At 41.8% G+C, this 21,743-nt stretch overlaps 1 protein-coding gene across 1 annotated transcript in view; it reads left to right on the top strand.

Annotated features, from left to right (window-relative positions):
* Window positions 1-256: 256 nt before the first annotated feature.
* ANKRD44 (ankyrin repeat domain 44) overlaps window positions 257-21,743 on the top strand; it is a 75,955-nt gene continuing 54,468 nt past the window's right edge. Inside the window, exons 1-5 of the mRNA XM_086615565.1 lie at window positions 257-280; window positions 411-494; window positions 10,610-10,688; window positions 16,539-16,609; window positions 20,259-20,459. Coding sequence (XP_086471691.1) covers window positions 272-280; window positions 411-494; window positions 10,610-10,688; window positions 16,539-16,609; window positions 20,259-20,459 — 444 coding nt within the window. The 5' untranslated portion in view covers window positions 257-271. The remainder of the gene's footprint in view (window positions 281-410; window positions 495-10,609; window positions 10,689-16,538; window positions 16,610-20,258; window positions 20,460-21,743) is intronic.

Raw genomic sequence — 21,743 nt, 5'->3', positions numbered from 1 at the left:
GCCCAGAAATTCATTATCTGCATAATGTTCTGTTTCTAAATGTGTATTGCATGACCATTAATCTGTGCCAACAGCAAGCATGCAGCAATATCTGATGTAATTAGTTTTCCCCTTACATGCCAAGGAGAACATCTGGGCTAATTGCGTGTTGTTGACAAAGTTGCCATTCTAACGGGGGTCCCTGTTTGTGCACACACATGCTTGTTATACGTGCAAACATACTCGTGATTTCAGTTTATCCTCAAGCAGACTGAGAGTTCTTACTGATGAGATGCTTTTGGTGATTTGTTACTGGGATCATGCAGTGTCCGTGCACAGCATTAGTAAACGTTAGCAGGAATAACATGCTCTCCTTTTAAACAAAAAACAAACAAACCTGTAATGCTGCTGCTTCTGTTTCATTTTTCCAGCCACCACTGGTCCAAGCGATTTTCAGTGGCGATCCAGAAGAGATACGGATGTTGATCTACAAAACTGAGGATGTCAACGCCTTGGTATGTGACTTGGCATGTTATGTGCCTGTGATACGTAACCACCATGCTTAGGAACTGTTGCAATGACAGTATTAATCATGTCCTTAGTAATTAACACATAACAAAATGGAAATTTTTTGGAAGTTAGATATTTGGGGCTTCAGCAGAGACCTAATTAGTAGTCTGAAATGTAATTATCTCCAGCAGGTGACTGTAAATTTTCTAAGTGTATGGTAATTATTCCAAATGTGCAGGTCAGTCAAGGACATTGTTTTCTCTCTTACTGAGAAAATGAATGAAAACAGCTGAAAGCTGCATGTTTTTACTCTCTGTAGAGTTTCTATTTATGAACAGTCTTTGCAGATCAGGAGCTGTTATTCAGCGTTTGACTGTACTTGAAATAAAGCTTCACTATAGGTCTCAGCAGTGAGAGTAAAAAAGCAGTACCTTGGCCAGGATTTGCCCACAAAGGATTTGCTGTTCTGCAGATTGGCTTATTCTAGCCAGAACAATGGTAAGCAGCTGTAAACAAGTAGTAGTTAAGTGTTTTGGCAGTGAAAAAAAAAAAAAAAGTCTGTTTAAACTTGGTCTTTTCGCAGAAGTTGTTGTTTCCCCCCACCCCTCTTTGATTTTAACTTAAATCTGTACTGTTAGAAACGAACCCTGCCAATCCTGACTACAGTCTGTGTCCTCTGGAAGTGGTGAGAGTATAAAGCAGGAGCAGCATGGTGATTTCCAGATGTTTCCTGGACTTTTGAATCAACCTTCCTTTTCTTTGTGTCTTTCTCTGATATAAAGCCATCCGTTTATTCATAGCTAACTCCAGGAGTTTGTCTGGTGTAGTCTTGGCACTGCAGCTTTTGCAGGCAGTGGGGTCTAACCGTCTGGTTCAGAGCTGCAGAAAGGAACTGGAGAAGCGATCCTGCAGATCTGGTTAATTGGGCTCCCCTCTGTTTGCTGTCAAGTGGAAGGAACGACTTGCTGCTGTTTTAAATGGGGAATCTGATCAAAGGATATCTTGATGTTAGGCTTTCCCTGTGATTGTCCATCAGTACCTGGTTGTTTTCTTCAAGTTCCTAAAAGTGCTTCCTTAAAGCATCATCTCCCTTGAGTTTCCTCCTTGTTTGTTTTCCCTGATGGTCGTAGAAAACCAAACAAAAAACCCAAAACCAACCAATGAAAAAAAAACCCCACAAACGAGATGAACTTGAAATTTCCTCTGTATTTCATGTTGGCTTTTCAAAATAGCATTTGCTGTGTAAGGTTACTGTAGGCTTCTCAAATGTTTTTATGTCCTTTGGCTGCAAGCGTGGTAGTGATGGTTGCTAGGGAGATGCTCTCAACTGTCAGGTGCGATATTAAATGAAGAATGTGTATTTTATGGATCAGTACCATAGTGCTTAACAGGAAGAGTGATTGAACTTGAATGGTCTTGCCCAGAATCCTGTTTAAGATGCTAAAAGTCCATCCAAGAATGCTTTAGAGTAGCTATTTTGTCAGGAGAGAAAAACCAAAGCTGTTCTTGGGAATCATTAGAAAAATAACTGGTCAACATAGTGATAGGACAAGGGGTAATGGTTTTAAAATAGAGGGAGGTAGATTCAGATTGGATATTAGGAAAAAATTTTTTACCATGAGAGTTGTAGAACACTGGAACAGGTTGCCCAGAGAGGTGGTGGATGCTCCATCCCTGGAGACATTCAAGGCCAGGTTGGACGAGGCCCTGAGCAACCTGATCTAGTTGGAGATATCCCTGTTTGTTGCAGGGGGGTTGGACTAGATGACCTTTGAAGGTCCCTTCCAGCCCTAACCATTCTATGATTCTATGAACATGAATTCTGAAGATTGTGTTCTGAATAGTGATTGTAGACAAGTGTCAAATGCTTAAAATGTCACCAAAGAAGGATCAAAAGGTTAATTTCCCCCCTTGTGCTGTGAGCTGGCCATTTGCACCATGGGCTTACGGTTCTATTTTAAGGGTGTTTTTAATTACTTCCATGTTAGTGTGTCTCTAGTGCTTGGTTGCTCATGTGAGAGGAAACTCTGACACTGTTTGGCAGCTGTTTGTCCTTTGTCGATCGTTTTGGTTAGCTGTGTTAGTATTGGAACAGTTCAAATATAGGTAGGACAGGGAAACAAAATAGAACGCGATTTTTGCAGCAAGCTTTGAGGATTTCTGAAGTTTTGAAAATCGTTTTTTAGAATCTGCACACGGAGAAACTAAGTAAAATTAGGGATAGAATCATAGAATCATAGAATGGTTAGGGTTGGAAGGTACCTTAAAGTTCATCTAGTTCCAACCCCCCTGCCATGGGCAGGGAAACCCTCCACTACACCAAGTTGCCCAAAGCCTCATCCAACCTGGCCTGAACACTTCCAGGGATGGGGCATCCACAACTTCTCTGGGCAACCTGTTCCACTGCCTCACCACCCTCAATGAAAAAAATTTCTTCCTTATATCTAATCTAAATCTCCCCTCCTTCAGTTTAAATCCATTGCCCCTATGTATGGAGGCGATGTATATGCATACTTCCTGAGAGAAAATTAATCTCAGAGTTTAGAGCAAATGAGAAGTTTAGAAGGGTTACTTTTGTGGTTTTTTTTTTTTTGTCTGGTAAAGTAATGAGTATCTTTCCAAGCCCAGCAGTGTATGTTGATGGAAATGGCTACGTTCTGGATGCGGCTGTAATTGTGACTTCTATTTTGCAACAAAGTGAAAGCTGTAACTGTTTGGATTAGAAGTGTGGTTTTAGTTCATTCCACCACCATAATTGTCCCTTTGACCTCTCCAGTCCCTAGCTATGCTTTGGGGGAATAGGATGCTACTTTTGCACCCTGAGGGCAGGGACAGCGTTATACTTGGCTGGCGGTGAGCGATTCCCCAGCACCGGCTACCAAATACACACTATTTCCACGGGAAATGTGGTCTGCCAGTGGGCAGTGTTTGGCAGCCTGTTTTTCCAGGGCAGTTGGGATGTTGGGTTGGACCATCCAGACCATCAGATTAGTTTCAGGTAGACGTCCTCTACGCTTGCCCTTTGGTACATTTATAAATACCAGGGTGATTGTGCTATGTGTGTGTAGGTGGGGATTTTCTGGGGTGCTATTTTTAATTCTGGAAGAGTGTGAAGGAATGACCCTCAGAATCTAGGGACCATTCTGGATCGAGTGGTAACCCCTGGTTAGCTGGGATTTGTAATACATGCAGCTGTGCAGCACCCTGTGTGTGCAGAGTCTAGTTCTTGTGTGCGACATCACGATTTTCTACTAACCCAAAATCCTTCCTGTGAAATTTCCATTTTCATCTCAGGCTTCTAGTTTAGTTTGCTTCAAAATATTCAAAGTCGAAGAAAAAGGGAAAAAACCCTTCAAATATTCTTCCCTGTGACTAATGCAATGTTTGCAAGCCTAACCAGACATTTCTTTCCCTCCGTTTTCACTCTTTATCCCCTAATCCTGTATTTTCTCTTGTATAGAGCCCTAAAAAAACAAAACATATGCAAAACTCGATGCTCTGCCGGTGGGAAAAGCTGCTGCTTCTCACTACTTGTTGGTGTCAAGATCTGCTTGTGCAAATGCTCCCCCACCCACTTTCACCAAAACGAGATAGGCTGGGAGAAGGTAATGGTGTAGCTGAATTTGGCTTGTTTTCATTAAAGTGGAGCTGCAGAGCCAGCAGATCTGGGTGGGCTGCAGTAACCCCTGATGGGCCAGGCTGGTGGTGGGCTTGAGCCGTGTTGGGGTGTAGCCACCCTGGGCATTGCCTGCCTGTTTCCAGCTGCAGAGCAAGTCCGTGGAGGAAGGGGCAGCGGCACCAGCAGAGATTGCAAGGCCTTACATGCAGGACTGTGGATGTAAAGGGTGTTTTGTTACAGGATGAGGAGGGCAAGAAGGAGATCCTTATGGAGAGATGTGGATGTATGCTGTTTATTACTTCTTTTTCTCATAATCCTACTTGATAAGGAATAGATTTACAGGACTACCTTTGTTAGGAGGAGGCAGGCTTTATCCAGGTCTTCACACACACACACACGAGTTATATATATTTCTGGGATATTGCTCGGCGTGCTTTTCGAGGTGGTATGAGTGCCTGAGGGTACAAGTACGCACACGTTTAGGATTGTGAGTCTGAAAGGCTTTGCGTGCTTGGGATAGCTAATGTGAAAAACAGCTCGTCAGTCAGTTTGGAGTGACGTTTTGACTTGGGACTAAAAGAGACCGTAATGTGGTATTTCAGTAATCTTGGGAACCAGACCCTGTCTCTGCTCTTGTCCAAGGAATGATGATTTTCTTTTTGGCACTGTGGCGTCTTGCAGGAGAATAAAGCTGTCCTGGAAGTAAGTGCTCCTCTTCTAGATGTAATTCTGCTGTGCTGGAAAGTCTTCTGGAGGATTTAGTCGAGAACTTTGGAAGGCTTCTGCTTTGACACAGTATGACAGTTCGGTGCTAGGAAATAGCTGTGTTTTCAGTGGGTATTTAGCCTCTAGTAGTGCTGTTAATTTCAGTGGGAGGTGATGGAGAATTTTTTTTTCCTACAGAAGGAAATTATGAACAATTCTTAGTTATGTAAGGAAATTGAATATAAAATTGCATTGATGTTTGTGATGCATGACTTTTATTTAGACCCAGCATTTTATTATAGCCATCATGACTTTTATTTAGAATAGGTATTTTTTCTTTTAGAAAATTCATACAATTTTTTATATTTTTTAAAGAAGAGATTTGAACTGTGAAGAAGATCCTGCTGGAGTTTACTGAGAGCCTGAAATTTTCTGAGTTGCATTGTACAGCTTGCTAGTATACTAGTGAGTGCTAAGTTATATATCTGTGCTAGTGACTCATGTTGTCAGTGCCCTCAAAATGTTCAAGACAGTTAGGATGTATAGGCTGTTAAAAGCTCATGGCAGGGTTTGGCTGTAGCTCCTTTGTTTTCTTCAAAGGCAGTAATGTCAGCCTGAAATACCTGCGTTTTCTAAATCTGCTTTTCCTGTCACCTCAGGAGGCGATGTATGCTCCCATGCCATCAAACCCTCAGCCCCCAAGTCAATATTGCATTTATAAGAATGGAGGAGTTTTTAAGTCTATCTTTTAAGCCTTACATTGAAAACTCGCTGCTGTAAACATTAAAACATTTCCATTAATTAGGATAACAGTTTCTACAGTCTCAATCTGGGATTAGTAATTAATTTTAGAAGTTACCTTTTTCTAGCATGAAAGCTACTGTCAGCCTCATGGAAGGAAAGTGTTAGATGGGGGGAAAGAGGGAAGAGAGTTTTTCTTGTCTCTAGAAGATTGAAGTATTTGCCTCTTCCATCTTGTGGGCCCTTGGCAAACAAAGACAGTCCAGAAAAATCTTTGTTTCTGAGGCTAAACTGAAGACTGTGCAGATGAGAGGTGCTGGAGCAAGAATCTGTGGTTTCAGACGGGAATTTCTGTGCTTGGTAATAGCAGAAGAAAAGCACCAGGCACAAGTTGCACAACTTGGCTTCAACCTCCCAGCTGGTGCTCACAGTTGGGCTTTTTGATTTGCTTTGTGAATTACAGGCTTTAATAAAAGAATCTGTGAGAGGGAGGAAATCCTGAAGCGGCAGAGATTTTCTTTGTACAGCATCAGCCTTTGGCTCTGAACAGTTGTAAAACAGCCCAAGACGTAGCTGCTCATTTGCTTTTAACCTCTTCAGTAGTTCCTAACCAGTTCCCAATATTTTAATTTTCCTGAAGCCAAATTGTATCTGAATGCTTTAGTTTTTTAATGGTCCCAGCTACTTTGTGCTATTTAAGTAAGGTGTACTCAGGTGTAACAACAGTTGATGGAGTGAGCAGGACCTTTGTTTCTGTTGTTTTGGTTAGACTTGTATCAATGGAAGTTGTAGCTGTTCATGTGCCTCTAATATAGTTGTTTATTCTGCCACCCAGGTGGATCGCTGTCTGCTTGAAGGTGGTGAGAATCCAAACACTTCTTACCTATGAAACCTCATTAACTTGATTTCTGTGGTGCATTAACTCCTTCTGTGCTGAACTACTCCTGTTGGCTGCTCAGGCTGTTTGGTGACAAAAAGAGAATACAGACATTTTCTGTAGCAGTTGCATTTATATTTTAATAACAAGTAACTCTGTGCCAAATATCTTCTGATCTGAACAGCTGCAGGTGATATAAAAGTGCACAACCTTTGTCTCCTTTGAGATGTAGGCTGTGTTGAGGAGAAACTGGCCTTTTTCTTTATGTGCCTGAATATTTTATGTGTGCTGATATGATTCATCTGAGCCACTGTTCTACTAATCTTCGTGTACTCTGGGGCTCTGATCCAATAAAGCACTTAAGGACTAGCCTAACTTTAAGCCAGTGAAGGGTCTTATCAGTGTCACTGTGATCACTTGAACAGTTTAAGCATGTGTTGAGTGTTTTTCTTGCTGAGGCCTTCTGTCCTTAATTGCCTGTTTGTTAAACTCTTCATTTCCTTTATCTGTACCTTTTTTTTTAAAAAAAAATGCAGATAATGTTAAGATGCAACATCATCTTTTCCATGAACCAATATAAGTCACTAATTCAGTGTTGGGGAGAGAGTGTTTGTCTTATCTCAGCCTGATTTTCTAGCCATTGTTTAGCTTATCCCCTGTCTCTTACTGACCTTTTGTTCCTCTGAGAACTGCACTTGAAGCAGGTCTGATTATTTGTCTTAATGCTATTTGTATTCCTGTTATCATTTCTTTCCCCCACCTCCTTTCCTTGCCTGGATAACGTATGTTCAGGTTTGGGGTACTGCCAGACCTTTCCCTGAAATGACAAATTTTCTTTTTATTCCCCACTCTCTGTTTGTAGCCTTCAGTCTTGAGGTCATTACCGATTTACATGTACTCCTTTTCCTACCGTCATGCGACACGGACATCTATAGCTGAATTGCCGTTAGTGCATGGGCCAGGCGCAAAGCTGGTGAGCCATGTAACTCTGGCTGAAGTGGCACACGGCTTTGAGGAGGAGGCAAGGAGGGCAGCTGGACAGACAGGCAGGTGCCCCACTTCCTCGGTTTCTGTGTCAGCCTTGTGTAGAGAGTAAACAGGAACTTGAGGATGTTCCTCCATTGAGTTGCTCAGCTGCGTGCTCAGCTGCAGCTCTTGAGTGCGGACTTCTTCCTTGCCAAACTCCTGAAAACGTTGCCCATAGGGCTTTTCTGTGTGTTTTTAATTTTCTATACCACACATCAGGTTTTGTCATCTGCTAGTTCATGTGAGGGTGAACTCTGGTTTGTAGCTGGTTGTGATAAATTGAGAAATTTTAGGGTTTTTTGCTCTTGGAGAAATTAAGCTTAAATTCAGTTGTGTGACTAAACACATCTTTTTTTGAAAGACTTGATTCTCACTTGATTCTCCTATCACTTAGTTTGATAGGATTTTGCACTGATTTTTAGAAAGTGAAAGCTGAGAATACTCACAGAGAGTTATTCCTGTTACAGGAGGATAAAAATTCTACTTTTCTGTTTCGTGTCCTTTCCTCCCTCCATTATAATTTCCATCAGATTTACAGTTCAGTATAAAGTATTTCTTATAACCAGTAAGCATTGAGTAGCCTTGGTTCCTTGATATGGAAAATTGCATGGTCTTGTATCATTAGTATTCAACTTCGAACTACTCTGTTCTGTTGCCAAACTCAGCTGTGCTGCAAGAAGCTGCTGCAAAATTTATTGTTGACAGGTACGACAGCTTTTACAAATCATAGAATCATAGAATGGTCAGGGTTGGAAGGGACCTCAAAGGTCATCTAGTTCCAAACCCCCTGCCACGGGCAGGGACACCCTCCACTACACCAGGTTGCCCAAAGCCTCATCCAACCTGGCCTTGAACACTTCCAGGGATGGGGCATTTGCAACTTCTCTGGGCAACCTGTTCCAGCGCCTCACCACCCTCAGAGTGAAAAACATTTTTCTTATATCTTATCTAAATCTCCCCTCTTTCAGTTTAAAGCCATTGCCTCTTGTCTTATCACTACATGCCCTTGTAAAAAGTCTCTCTCCAGCTTTCCTGTAGGCCCCCTTTAGGTACTGGAAGGCTACAATAAGATCACCCTGGAGTCTTCTCTTCTCCGGGCTGAACAGCCCCAACTCTCTCAGCCTGTCTTCATAGGAGAGGGACTCCAGCCAGGTGCTCTTACCAGGTGACACAGCAAAAGAGTCTCTCAGGTTGGAAGATTCCAAGTCACTTAGATGTGATAGATCAAATGGATGCCTTAAATCCAATCTGGAGACAAGCCAGCACCAAGAGCAACTGGTGGACTTCAGGCAACATGAACTTCCCTCATTTATACATACTTAAAACTTCTGCATTGATCTCTGGTTTACAGAGGTGACTGCAGCTACTACTACTACTGCACTACGCCAAAGAGAGATTTGTGCGTTAAAATGAACAAGCTAAAAAAAAGATAAACCAATTCTATTTTTGTGCAAATGTTCAATTGGTCTTAGCATACTTTTTGCAACAGGTAGCCTTAGGATAGGTAGTATGAAGCAATACTTATGGAAGGTGTCGTAGGCACTCATGTAGCCTGTAACAGCTGGTCGGTGGTGGGTTAAGTTTTAGGAACTGAGCATATGAGAGAATACAGTTTGTGATTTTGGGTCCTGAGTGGGCACTGCTGAACAGGCACTGCTTAATGTTGTTCTAATTTGCCTACCATGTGAGGCGGTGAAGTTCTGTAAGATCTTTCCCTCTGACCTGTGTCGACCAGAGTGTCACATAATCTGTTTTGACTGTTTTATGTGCATGCCCAATGTAACATGTAAGATCAAAACCCACTGCAGCAGAATTTGAGGACTACATACATCACGTATGTTTCAAAAAACATACAAAAATAAAAATCAAACATAACTTATTCTGGTGACCAGTGGCTCTGTGCCTCGCAGTGCTGGAAAGCAATTTTCAGCATTCACATGGCAAATGGTCCTGCTGCACTGATTTGTCCGCGTTTATACATACTTTTGAAAGATAGTCCAAAATAGCTTGCAGCTGATGACCTCTTAGGCATGTTAAAAGTGATATTTTACTTGACAGGCTCAGAAATATGTTTCAGGGAGAGAATGTAAATAGGAGTAGGGTTTCTGTGTCGGTATCATTTGCAGGAAGTGTTGAATCTTTTCCTAGCTTACAGTATTTAATGCTGGTAGGTTGTAATTTGATAAGTTTGATGGATAAGTCTCTTAGAACTTTTTTTTTCTTAGTGGTTAAGAAACCAAAATGAAATACATTTATGACAGGAAACAGAGGTCGAATAGCATGTTTAGCAGTATTAGCAGTTCTTGTGATTTTTTTTTTTCCCCATATTACAGTGTTCAGCAGTTTCTTTTAAAGGCCCATGTTCTGGAATCATCTGAATAAAGCAATAAAAGAAAGGTAGAAGAATATGGTAAACACTGTATTTACACCTCGAAGTTAGAAAAGGAAATCTTGAAAATGTGACTCCCTAAGGCTGAAAACTACAGAAATCAAATAAAAGCAGATGTATTTCAGAAGCTGTATATATGATTTTTAGCAATTTTTCTAAGTTTAAAGACACAGACCTGACAGGTAATATTTTATTTATTTGTGTTTAAAGGTCGATCAAGGTGTACAAGCCCATGTTGGGCTGCTGTAGACAACCAGGCTAAACGGTGTACAAGAACCTTTGTAGACTAGGAGGATTGTGTCTTGTCCTTGTGTGTGATTCCAAACCATTCTCCAGAGGTACCCTTCTGAAGAGTCTGGTGTTATATTGTTGATGCAAACTGCATTATAAAGTCTGATGTCCAGAAACATCTGAACTATGTGGCTTCAATAGTTAGAGTGGAAAATGTTTCTGAAAGTGACCCAAGGATGATGTCTGTCCTCGATTTAGATTTGATTTGATCTACCTGTAAAAAGGATATCAGAGTAAAGACAGTGTCTCTGCAAGGTCTGGTGGAACCAAGTGGTAAAAAAGTTGAGGATTATTGGAAGGAAGTGTGTTCAGACCTTGAATTTTGTTCCTTCACTGGTTGAGATTGCATTTCTAGTTATAAACAGAGATACACATAGAAAAATAAACACAATGTACAAATCGATTGCTCTTTAACACTAACACTTGCAGTTATGGACCGTGTTTTATAACTGGAAAATCTATGATTTTGTAGGATGCTGAGAAACGAACTCCTCTTCACGTTGCGTCATTCCTGGGAGATGCGGACATCATTGAGCTTCTCATTTTGTCAGGTAAGGTAGTATCCCTCACTGTTATTAACTGGTAAATTAGCTAATTTTAAAGCTACAAGGAATGCCCAGCAAATCATATAGGAGTGAGCTTTGGGCAGTGCCTATTTCTGAGTTTCATAGAGCTGATTGCAGTTGTTACAAGCTTAGAAAATATATATTATTTTCTTCACTGGGAGGTAAGTGTTAATAAACTTATGGGTGTGTGTGTTCCTGCAGTGTGTGCTGTTTGTCACATACCGTTGTTCCATTGTCGTTTGAGAAGATTTCAGGATCAATGTCTTTTTTCAAGTTTTGCAAGTAACAGCAGAGGCAGTATCCACACAAAGAGAAAGGTGAAGCTATTCTGCCCATTTCTCCCCTGAATCCCAATAGCATCAGAAAATAGCCTGGTGAACATTCTTGTTTTCTATCACACTCCTAATGAGGGAAGGAGACTTCCTAGTGTTCTTCTGGGACACTTGGTTCCATCACCTGAGTGCCAAAACGTTATCTATGAGCTATAGGGTTTGTCTGGTCAACAGCAGAAAATGCAGGTGATATATCTTGGGGTTTTTTTATATATCCAAGTGAGTGTGAAAAACTTAGTGTGGGATTGTAAAAATTGGACTTTGTGTCAATGGGACTGTGTTCAGTCTGCAGGAACTGTGTGGATCTTTCCCAACTAGCTCAGCATGAGTCAAAATTAATCTTGTATTGCATATTCTACCTATTCCTAGTCCTTTAATCTCTGAAGTGTCATTACTTGTGATGAGCATCAGTACTTGTATCCAAGAGCAGGTTTGGAGGTTTATGAGGTTGGAGGAGCAGATTTATGAGATATTATAAACACCTCTTTGTTATTGTGATCTCTCTGTGAACTAGGTTCCAAAGACGACAGCAGCATCTTCCCTTTGCTTCGCCTCTTCATTCAGTAAACCATATTAGTAAAAGCGTATCATAAAAGATTAATCTGATAATAAAATTTAGTTACATAAGCAGAAAAACTTTGTTGTCTGACATAAAATGAGATGGTGTTTTCACAGAGAGAAAGCACAAAAATGCTTGCTGTTGACATCAAACAATAATATTCTCTGTGTGAGTAGAAGCTAGGAGGAGTAGAAACCCATTGCATTTTGTACAAGGCTCAGGAGAGAAATTAAATGAAATATGCACATTCTGAGATTTGTGGCCTATGAACTGGTGGCAACACAAATCAATGTAGTGTCTAATGAATAAAACTTCTGCCCAGGTGGTTGGAGACAGACCAGAAATGGCTTTATAGATAGCCACGGCAATGGAGTCTGTTTGGAATTGATACAGGAGAGAGAGAGTGCCAGATCTCTCAACTGGACTCATTAAATGTCAGAGCTGGGTAGATTTACACCAGCTCGAAGGTCTGATCCATAATCATATGGTTCAAACTGGGGAAATGTGCTAGGTGGTTTTGTTTTTCCAGGCTACATGAAAGCAGGGATCTTTGAGCACTTCTTCACCTCCTTTCTGTCAAGGAGAAGAAGGACCAGGTAACCATCTCACATAAATGAAGCTCGGTATGATGACGCAGTCATGGATGCACAAGAGCAACTGTCTGGGCAAATACGAGCTCCATTCTCATTTGTGCTGGTGCCTCTTCCTGTCCTAGGCTTTGAGCTGGTGTCTGGCGGCATCATGTTTGAGCTCAGTCTTTCACCCATTGTTTCCCACCAAGGAGCTTGCGGTCTTGGCAATATTACCATGCCTTACTGTTTCGGAAGGCTCTGAGCCTTCTTGGCAAGAAGTTTATGCACTGGAGGTGTGCATGCAATATTGACATCCGTCCTTCATAAATTGCACAGTGGCTGAGGGAAAGGACAAACCCCAGCATGCTTTGAAAAGGTTCCTGGTAAGCTCTGCCACGTGGATTTGGAAGCGAGGTTGTCACATGCGCAGCAGGTTCTGGGCCATCCCTGTTGCGTAGGCAGCGGGGGAAGGCGCCATGTAACCTGAACACACATTCAGGGCTTCCTCTTTTATGGCAGGCTAAAGAATGGGCGGGTTGGAGGGGCAGCCTTCTTTCCACCTTTCCCATGGCTTTGAGTCTCCCGTGCTTCGGGAATAGGAGAATCCCCTTTGGATGAAAGTTTGGAGGATGTCCCAGGACTATCTCCTCTCTCCTTCATGAGTGACCCAGGACCTGTATGCTCTCACCTGGTGAGATCTCCAGACTGTTTCTCTCCCTAGCAAGTGACTCGGACTTGCCTCCGAGGAGATCCTGCCGAACCTCCTGGTTCTGCCATGTAGGTGTTTGGTTCCTGTGTTCACCTCTAGCGCGGTGTTGTGTTGCTCTCATGTTGTGAGTCCCAATTCCATCTATTGGGTGGTGCTGCTCTGTTGTTACATTTTATTCGTGCTGATCTTTGCTTTGTATTGTGTGTCTGAGGGTGGGGTGGGAGGTAGATGGGAGGACGTTCCTTATATTTTTTGTGTGTCTACCGCCGAGTCTCATATCATAGCAGGAGTTGAAAAGGTGCACGTTAATAATGTCATTAATAGGTCAAGGAGTAGAGTTTCCTTCCTCTGTTGACCATCTCTAATTTCAGATATTTAGACTACAGAATCTAGATTTATTAGAGACCTGTGGATTTGGCAGATGTGCTGGATGGAAAATTGTACTTTGGTTAGAATAAAGAGATGTTAACTTTATTCCTGAAAGCCAGCATTGGGTTGTTTATTTCGGATCCCAAAAGAACAGAGGCAATTTCAGATTTATTTCCTCTTTTGGCAGAAAAATTTGAGAGTGAAAGATGGCAAAGATTACAAACTAGCCATATTAAAGAAGAGTGGATTACAGAAAGTTTCCTCTCTGTTGATTTTTTCTGTAACATTATATGTTCTGCTGTCTGCTTCAAGCTCACAGAGCAAATCCCACAGCCAAGCCTTCCCTTCAGCCCTCTCCCGAGGGCAGCGTGCAGAGGATGGGGCTGAAAAAAGGATTTTCTCTGGAGAGGGTTTTTTTTTAAAGTGGGTATTTTATGGAGTGGGTGGGTGCTGTGGCCACCTGGAAGGATATTAAGAGAAATCTTTAAAGCAGCTTATCTTTTTGAGGAAGATGGTACTCTGAAGGACACCATTTACACCACTTTGAGTGTGTTACCAGTTGTCTTTGTCCTTATAAACATACAGATTAATTCACAGAGTGTTGTAGGAAGTGCATTGAAGCATGGTTAAGGTACTTGGTCTAGAGTGAAGAGAGGGACACTGAGTTTCTGGGTGACTTTAAGGAAGTGTTGTGGGATGGACTTGAGAATTTAAGCTGCTGATTTTTGGACACAGCTCATTTTAAGTGCCTTAGCATGTTGTAGAGCACTTAGAGTTGGATTTCTGTGTTATTCAGTGCTTTCAAAGAGCTGTCCCCCGGGCTGTCACAGGATGGACGCTCAAGTTCATGAAGTGTAAAGGTCACCTTTGAAAACATGAGCGTTGCTCCCTGGGTGCCTCCGCTTGATCTCCTTTAAAATGGCAGGTATTTTCTGTCCCTGAAGGAGTGCATCAGTGCTGGTCAAGTTTTTTTCATTGTCATTAACCATTGCCTGCAAGGAACTGCTGGGAATCTAAAAGCTGAGTTTTGGTGAAGGAAATGGGCGATATGGAGGGAAACATATTGAAATGTCTCTTCAGAAAATGTGCACCTCAGTGAACGGACAACAGTGGCTCCTCTAGCAGGCAACAGCTGAATTGTGCAGCTCTTTAAAAGCAGAAATCACTAATGTATTCAGAAACAGCTAATGTATTCAGCTGATGCATTGAATTAGATTTGTAAGAGCAATTTCACTTTGTCACATAAAGAGCCCCAAAGCACCAAGAGGTAAAGGGATGAGAACAGCTGAGGAAGAAAAGACTGATAGCATGCTGAGTATTATTTTATTTATACTGGTATTGTTTTGCTTTTATTATTTTCTTCAGCTGTTTTCTTGGCAACTGTTCCAGTTTCTCACAGGGTAAGTGGATCAGTGCAAGGCATGAATAGCTACTGACGGAGACACTTCTCATTTTCACCAATGCCACTGGAGTTGCTGAATACTGAGGAATGATATGTTTGTCACACTTTGCTACTCCACACATAAGCCTTTCTGATTTGCAACCATCTGCTTGTAGGAGTTAGTGAATGGGTAGAAATAAACCAGAAGAAACCTTAGTTGAGAACATAAAGCAAAAAAACCAAGGCAAACACAAAATAAATTTCTAAACCTGAAAAGAGGTATTTGTTGGCAATCGTTAGGAATTCATCTAGGCAGTCTGCATCCCCAAGACCCCTACCAGGCCAAATCAGTATAAGGTAAGGTGCCTTGGAGGAGTCCTGTCTGTCAGATTCCTAATGGTGGAGGAGGTTGTTGCCTTATGTGTCTTTAGAGCCTTGGGCAGTGCAGGCAAAGGGCAGGATACATGTGTTAACCATAATAGACTTCTCATGAAGACAAAAGAAGCTGACAGCTTCCTTGCTTAGGTTAGACAGATTCATTAGAAAACTCTTTGAAACTGTTGTCTTGTCTAAAGGATGTTTTTCCATGGGGCAGGTTGTACCACTAGGTACCAGGTTCTGAGGTGAGTTCGGAAGATTGCTTCTAACTCTTGCAGTAGTTATGAAAGTGGCTTTCTTTTTCTTGCGGCCAAAAAATTATATCCCAGCTTGTGGAAATATGAAAGAACTTGTTTCTTTGATTATCTAGAACCAGTAACCACTGTGATTCAGAGGCGAGCACCTTAATACTCCTGAGAAAAGGCTCACGGAAAGTACTTCTGATTCAGAGAGTGTGATTTATTAATTACAGGCTTTTGTATGCGCTGAAGTTGTGGTGCAAAATGAAGCTTAAGAATCCCTTTGTTCATGAAGTTCGGAGGCTTATCCAGGCTATGTGCCTGGCGCTTGTGTTTCTCTAAAATTTTTCTGCATGTACTTGTCTTCTCAGACTAGTACTGCTAACTGCAGACCTGAGGTACAGCATTTTCAGGTTGAGCCCTTTTTAAAATTAGTCTCTCTAGTCCTTTTCACTAGATTTCCTTTCTGGGGCATCACATCAGTGAATAGCTTTAATATTTCTTTCAAACAAATCTGTTTTATCACACAAACGTACAGGTTCCTTATTTTTTTTTCTGCTCTGCAGTCAGCCAGCACCGCTGTAGTTGTTAAATATTCTTCCTTTATCCTTTATTCTGGCAAGCCACCCCAAACCCATCCTCTTGTGCAGCTGTAGTGCTGAACCACACAGAAGACACAGATAGTCTCCTTCATCCCTCTTCTGATGTTTGCCGAATAACACCCACAGAAGCTGAGGTACTAAATGTCCATTTTCGTCCTCGACCTGAGCATTTCCCTGTCCTGTTTTCTTGTTCCCAGCAAGGTTTGCGAAGCAGAGAAGCAATTACGTCTTTCAGTGGTCTGCCTGATGGAGCTGGAAACAAGAGGCAGTTGTTCAGGCTTGTTCCCTTCATTATGTCTGCAGACAGCAGCAGTGCTCTGCACAAAGGGTTGCTTTTTTTCCCCCCAGCTGTATCAGTTGATCTAAAAAAATGCATTTACATAAACATATATGTATATACATACATACCTACATATGTAATCCCTTATAGCAAATCTTGCTGCTTTTGTGTCCTGTAAACAAAGCTATTCCTGATAATAGTCTGACCTATCCAGTTCCTTTCTTTCCAAATCATTCTTCATCCTATCTATCTGGGACCTGGAAATGCATTTCCAAGGTGAGCAAGGTGTCAGGAGAGTCGTGGGGAGCGCTGAGAGTACCGCATATGGCTCATCTCTTGTTACTAGGAAACAGTTGGGCAAGGTTTCAGTGTGGCACCCAAGGCATGGATGTAACCTCTGCTGTTTGCTTGCAGGCGCTCGTGTTAATGCCAAGGACAATATGTGGCTGACTCCTCTCCATCGGGCAGTTGCTTCAAGAAGTGAAGTGAGTAAGATTTGATTACCCTGCTTTCGCACGTAAACTACATCCTGGGCAAAAAGCAAACTGTTGAGAGCCATAGTAGGTAGTACGGTGATGCAGACAGGGAAAGCATTTGCTGTGTGCAGGGCCTTTAGCATTGCAGCTGGAGGCCAACTTTTACGAGTTAGTTATAGCTGCTTTTGAGCCTTAATGTGGTTGATTTTTACCTTGTGGAATGCTTTACTTTACCATAGCAAGTCATATTGAGCAACCATCAGTTGGAGTGAGTGACCAGGACTGAAGTGGGATAGAGTCTGCAGTGGTCTACAGTAGCCACATCATCTTCAAGTGGTGAAATAAAGAGAAATAAATCCATATGGATGTGTGCACGCTGTGCGTGTGCCAGAAGGGAGTGAATGAGTATGTGATCCAACATGTATTACCACACAGTTTGTTTTGGTTAAGTGCATTTCAAGGCATCCATTAGGTTTTCTGTTAATGCATTTGATTCATGCATAACGGAGGGTTAGCCCATATTTCTTCTGCTTGACAACTAGAAATCTTTTGGCATCATGTTGTACTTCTTCTGTTGCTATCTCAAAAAGGAACAGCAATAACTATCAGGAATGCAGCTCAGGCATGAGTGTGTTTTCAACCACACCATTATTCTTGGCTTTCCATTTTGGACCTCCGTGTATACTTTTATCCTCCTAATGCTTAGTTAACAGTGAGCCCGACTGCAGACCGAATTGGCTGCTGGGGACAAGGGGAGGGGTTGTAGAAGAGACGGAGGGTGGCTGTCTTCCAGAGACTGATGGGCTCGAAGCACCTCCGTAGCAGTCCCAGTACTTGCCAAGCCTGGAGGCAGGAATCCTGGGCTCGCTTCTGAACTCGGGCATTGTTTGGCTGCTGGCTGAGCTTCCCAGCTGCTGGCATCCGCTGAAACCCTCTGAAAGGAATATCTGATAGAGTATGAATGCTGTAATGAGCCAAAATACAAAAAGCCATGTTGGAAAACAAAGGTCAAACTTAAACCTTAAAAACCAGCCACAGTCTTTCTGGTGCAGGAATTGCAGTATGCTTGGTTTCTTTTTTTTGGATATATCAAGAGTACATGATTTTTATTGTCAGCGACGGGCCTAACAGAAAATACATGCCTTTCTGTGGGTTTGTGTCCCATCTTTAACTCTTTGTCAGCTGAAGGCGAATTGCACAATGAGAATCTATCTTCCGTTGGGCCGGCAGTTCTGGTACCTCACAGTGAGTACCCAGGTGCAATGGTGAGGCAGCAGAGGAGGGCACCAGCCTTTGGTGCCTTTTCATCGTCTGCTATTTTATAAAGACATATATTTTATATTTTAGGTCTTTTATAAAGACATATATAAAGATGTATTTTATAAAGACACATAGCTTTCTTCTACTTTTTTCTTTGTTATTTATAAGATAATTGCTACTTTTGGTAATAATTTTGAAACGAGATTCAGCGTTTTGAGGCTCTTTCAGTGCTGCTTTTACTTTATTACACAAGCTAACAAATGTGCAGCTTCAACATAATAGGACAAAGCGGATAGTGATAGTAGTAGATAGCCGTAGGTGAATTCATAGTTCACAGTGATAGTAAGAGATGAATTCGTGGTCCAGAAATTGACTAGTAAGACTCGGTGTAGTTTTTGAAGTTCCTGTGAGCACAGTTGCTTCTAGAATGATCGCCTACAAGTTTTAAGTTTTACTATCAATCTTTTCCTGTGAAGCTTTCCCAGGATTCAGAAGCTGTCTGCTTGCACCCTTTTGTAGCTTGATTAAAAGCACGAACCATTTTTACTTAAGTCTTAATGATTTTTCAAGCGAGCTTTAGGGATTTAAATGTTTATTTACAAATCAACAACCCGCAGGTATGTCTGTGCAAGATTGTTAATGGATGTATCGGCTTTATAAGGTTTGAAAAAGTAAAGAGCTTTCACTCTGATAATTTGGGGTAGCTACAGATGCTGAACACAGAGGCTTACACCATGGCTGTGGACTGTGTGCACATGTGGAAATTATGTTAATAAAAAGGGATAGCTTGTACTCTCGAAAACCATAAAATTAAAACTTCTCCATAAGGATTTTAATATTTTGATCCCAAATCTGACAGAGCAGCACATGTGCAGATGTAAACAAAAATGTGTGAATGTTTTTTTAAGAACTCTACAAATATTTTTAGCTTAGACTTTTCAGTCCTTACTATTTGCTTCTAAAAATTCTTCTTCAACTTTTTCTTTCCTTCATTAAGAGTCAAAGTGCATGAATTTTCCTGCTGACTTCACGTCCCAGCTGAGTAGATCTCCAGTGAATTACATTTTAATGACTTTTAAAATAGCAGGCCTGTAATTAAAAACCCAAAATCTTCTTGAGACATCAACAGTGATATATCATTACTAGTGCTGTAAGAGACACGATGTCCCTAACTGAACAAATCTGTTCGAGGACAGTTTGTGAGGTGGCTGGAGAAAATGAAATTGCTGAAATTGGTTGAGGAAAAACCTAAAACTCCTAGTAATGGATGTACTGTTGATACCGACTGCGGGCGCTCTTCTGGGCCATTCTAGGCACAAAAGTGCTATTTAAATGCACTGGATGTGTTTGTTATTCATTAATAAAATTTTGGCTAGGGTTACCAGAAAACTTTTCAGTTTATGGAAAAAGAATAAGGTACTATGTAGGACTAGGGCTCTCCCACTTACCAGCTGTGGATTGTAATTAGCAGACAAGGCTACTTAAATGCTACTGTGTCCCAGTGGTTCCTTTGTGTTTTGTTTGTTTGTGGGGAAAAAAGGAAGAAGAAACAAAGTGTAATTTTGAGAGAGACTTGTTTTTCCATCTGACTTGCATAATGGCAGATGCATGAGTAGAAGCAGAGAAGAGCTGATTGTGAGTTCTCCAGTGAGACAGTCTCTCAAGAGAGAACAGTACATTTTGTCACTGGGAAATATTCACTTTTAACCAACAAAATTAACCTTAAAAGATGTTGTTTGGTCTCAGGCTGACAGAATGGATGTTGCAGTGAAGACCCTTGGCCTACACTTAGCCCTTGGGGAGGGAGGGAATGCATCAACCCTGCCTGTGATTCTCATATTTTTGCAAAGCTAAAATTTTGTTTTCACTTCTTCTGTTTTATTTTCTCCTTTTTCCTGTTTATAAATAAAACTTACAGCAGTTTGCTGTGATTTTACTGCCCAAAATGATGTGCATTTCATTTTGTAGTTTCGGTAACAGCTGAAATAAGTATGTTCATTTCTTCAATGAGAGCACAGTTATGGTGACTGAGGTACTGAAGGTACTGAACAGATTGGGCTCTCTGCATAGGCAGCTTTGTACATCCTGAAATCAAACTGGGAAATTGTGATTGTGAGGATGCTGCTCCAAATGACAACAAAGGTGTACTCTGGCATTTGAATCAACAATACCATTTCACTAGCCTGAGAGGTTGCTTTCATAAATGTTGTTCTCTTTCCCTCTTCTTGGCTATGTCTGATATGCATAGGTAATATAGAATCATAGAATGGTTTGGGTTGGAACCAACCTTAAAGATCATCTAGTTCCAACTGCCCTGCCGTGATCAAGCTATCGAGAAGGTGGGCCATGTATTTATTTGAACTGCTTGGTTATGGATATGACTGTGTTGCCGTTGCAGGAAGCAGTGCAGGTATTGATTAAGCACTCGGCTGATGTCAATGCCCGGGACAAGAACTGGCAGACACCGCTGCATGTGGCGGCTGCAAACAAGGCAGTGAAGTGTGCGGAGGTCATCATCCCCATGCTGAGCAGCGTCAATGTCTCTGACCGAGGCGGGCGGACGGCATTGCACCATGCAGCTCTGAATGGCCACATTGAGGTGAGGTCTTTAAGAGCGTACTTGATCATTGGTGTGTTATTTCTTTTCCCATTTCAAAAAGCTGACTTGCTGTGGCTGGGTCTAGACTGAGTCCAATGTGCCTAACCCCCACGATTCCTATCGTTCAGCTGCTTTCCAAACTGTGTGACAGGTTTCCTACATGCAGAAATGGCACAGTGGCTGGGAAGTACCTGCGCAGAGCCGACATGTAAGTGAGGTGTGCCTGCAGACCTGGAGAGCTGTGTGACCACCTCTGGCAGCTCGAGTGTGTCCTTGGCGCTTTTGAGCTTGACTGCCTGTGAAAATAAGAGTGGCAGAATGGAAAGACAGGAAAACTGGTGGATTCATTTCACACTGAAGAAATGTTCGGTTCTGTGAGATCCAGTTGGTCTGCTTTTCTAATTAGTCTACTAGAAAATCTGCTTCTGGTTTCTCTACTTATCTTATACAAGCAAACCTTTCTAGTCTAATTACTGTTTCTGTTTGAAAAAAAGCATGCTTCTGTAAATAAAGCCCCTGTGTAAAGGGTTTTGCTAGCATCTTTAGATCCGGGTGCAAGGATCCTCGTTTGCCCATTCCACACCTGAAGATCAAGATGTGAAATAAAAACACTTAGACTGGAACAACATTTGGCTTCTGTCAACAGAAGTTGATCAGCTGTATTGTAATTGAAAGAAGGAAGAGGAATGGTAGTTCCCATAAAACGATAATGGTGTTTGGCCTTTAAAATACTGCACTGTAGGAAAGGGATAGTAATGCTTGAGTCTAGCTGTTGCAATGTGAAGCTCCTGAGCTTTCAGATGGATCATATCAGAAATGTTAACTGACTATATGCTGGCATTAGCTCATCTCTGTGGCAAAGCAGTGTATGAGAGGAAGACAACCATCCAGCTCTGTAATTTACTGTTTTGGAATGTTCATAGATTCATAGATTTCTAGGTTGGAAAAGACCATAGAGATCATCGAGTCCAACCATCCCTAATCCCCTTTAAACCATATCCTCAAGTAGATCATCCAGCCTATTCTTAAACACATCCAGGGATGGGGACTCAACCACCTCCCTGGGCAGCCTGTTTTGCTGAAAAAGACAGTTGTCGAATATGTTTTCCATTCAGTTTCCTTTCATTTTTCCCCTGATTTTTCTTACGTTTAATGTTGGATGAGTGGCAATGGGGCAAGCAGCTTTCCACCTTTTAGTCACGCTGTCCGAAAGGCCAGTGTCGTATGCGAAGCAGCCCTGTACATGTCCACTTTGCCGTGGGAACGTAAAAATCGCCGCGGCCT

Source organism: Tauraco erythrolophus, chromosome 8 (assembly GCF_009769465.1).
Source record: "Tauraco erythrolophus isolate bTauEry1 chromosome 8, bTauEry1.pri, whole genome shotgun sequence".
In the NCBI taxonomy this organism is placed as follows: domain Eukaryota; kingdom Metazoa; phylum Chordata; class Aves; order Musophagiformes; family Musophagidae; genus Tauraco; species Tauraco erythrolophus.
The sequence above is the reverse complement of the archived record's forward strand: the minus strand, read 5'-3'. Positions and strand labels throughout refer to the sequence as shown.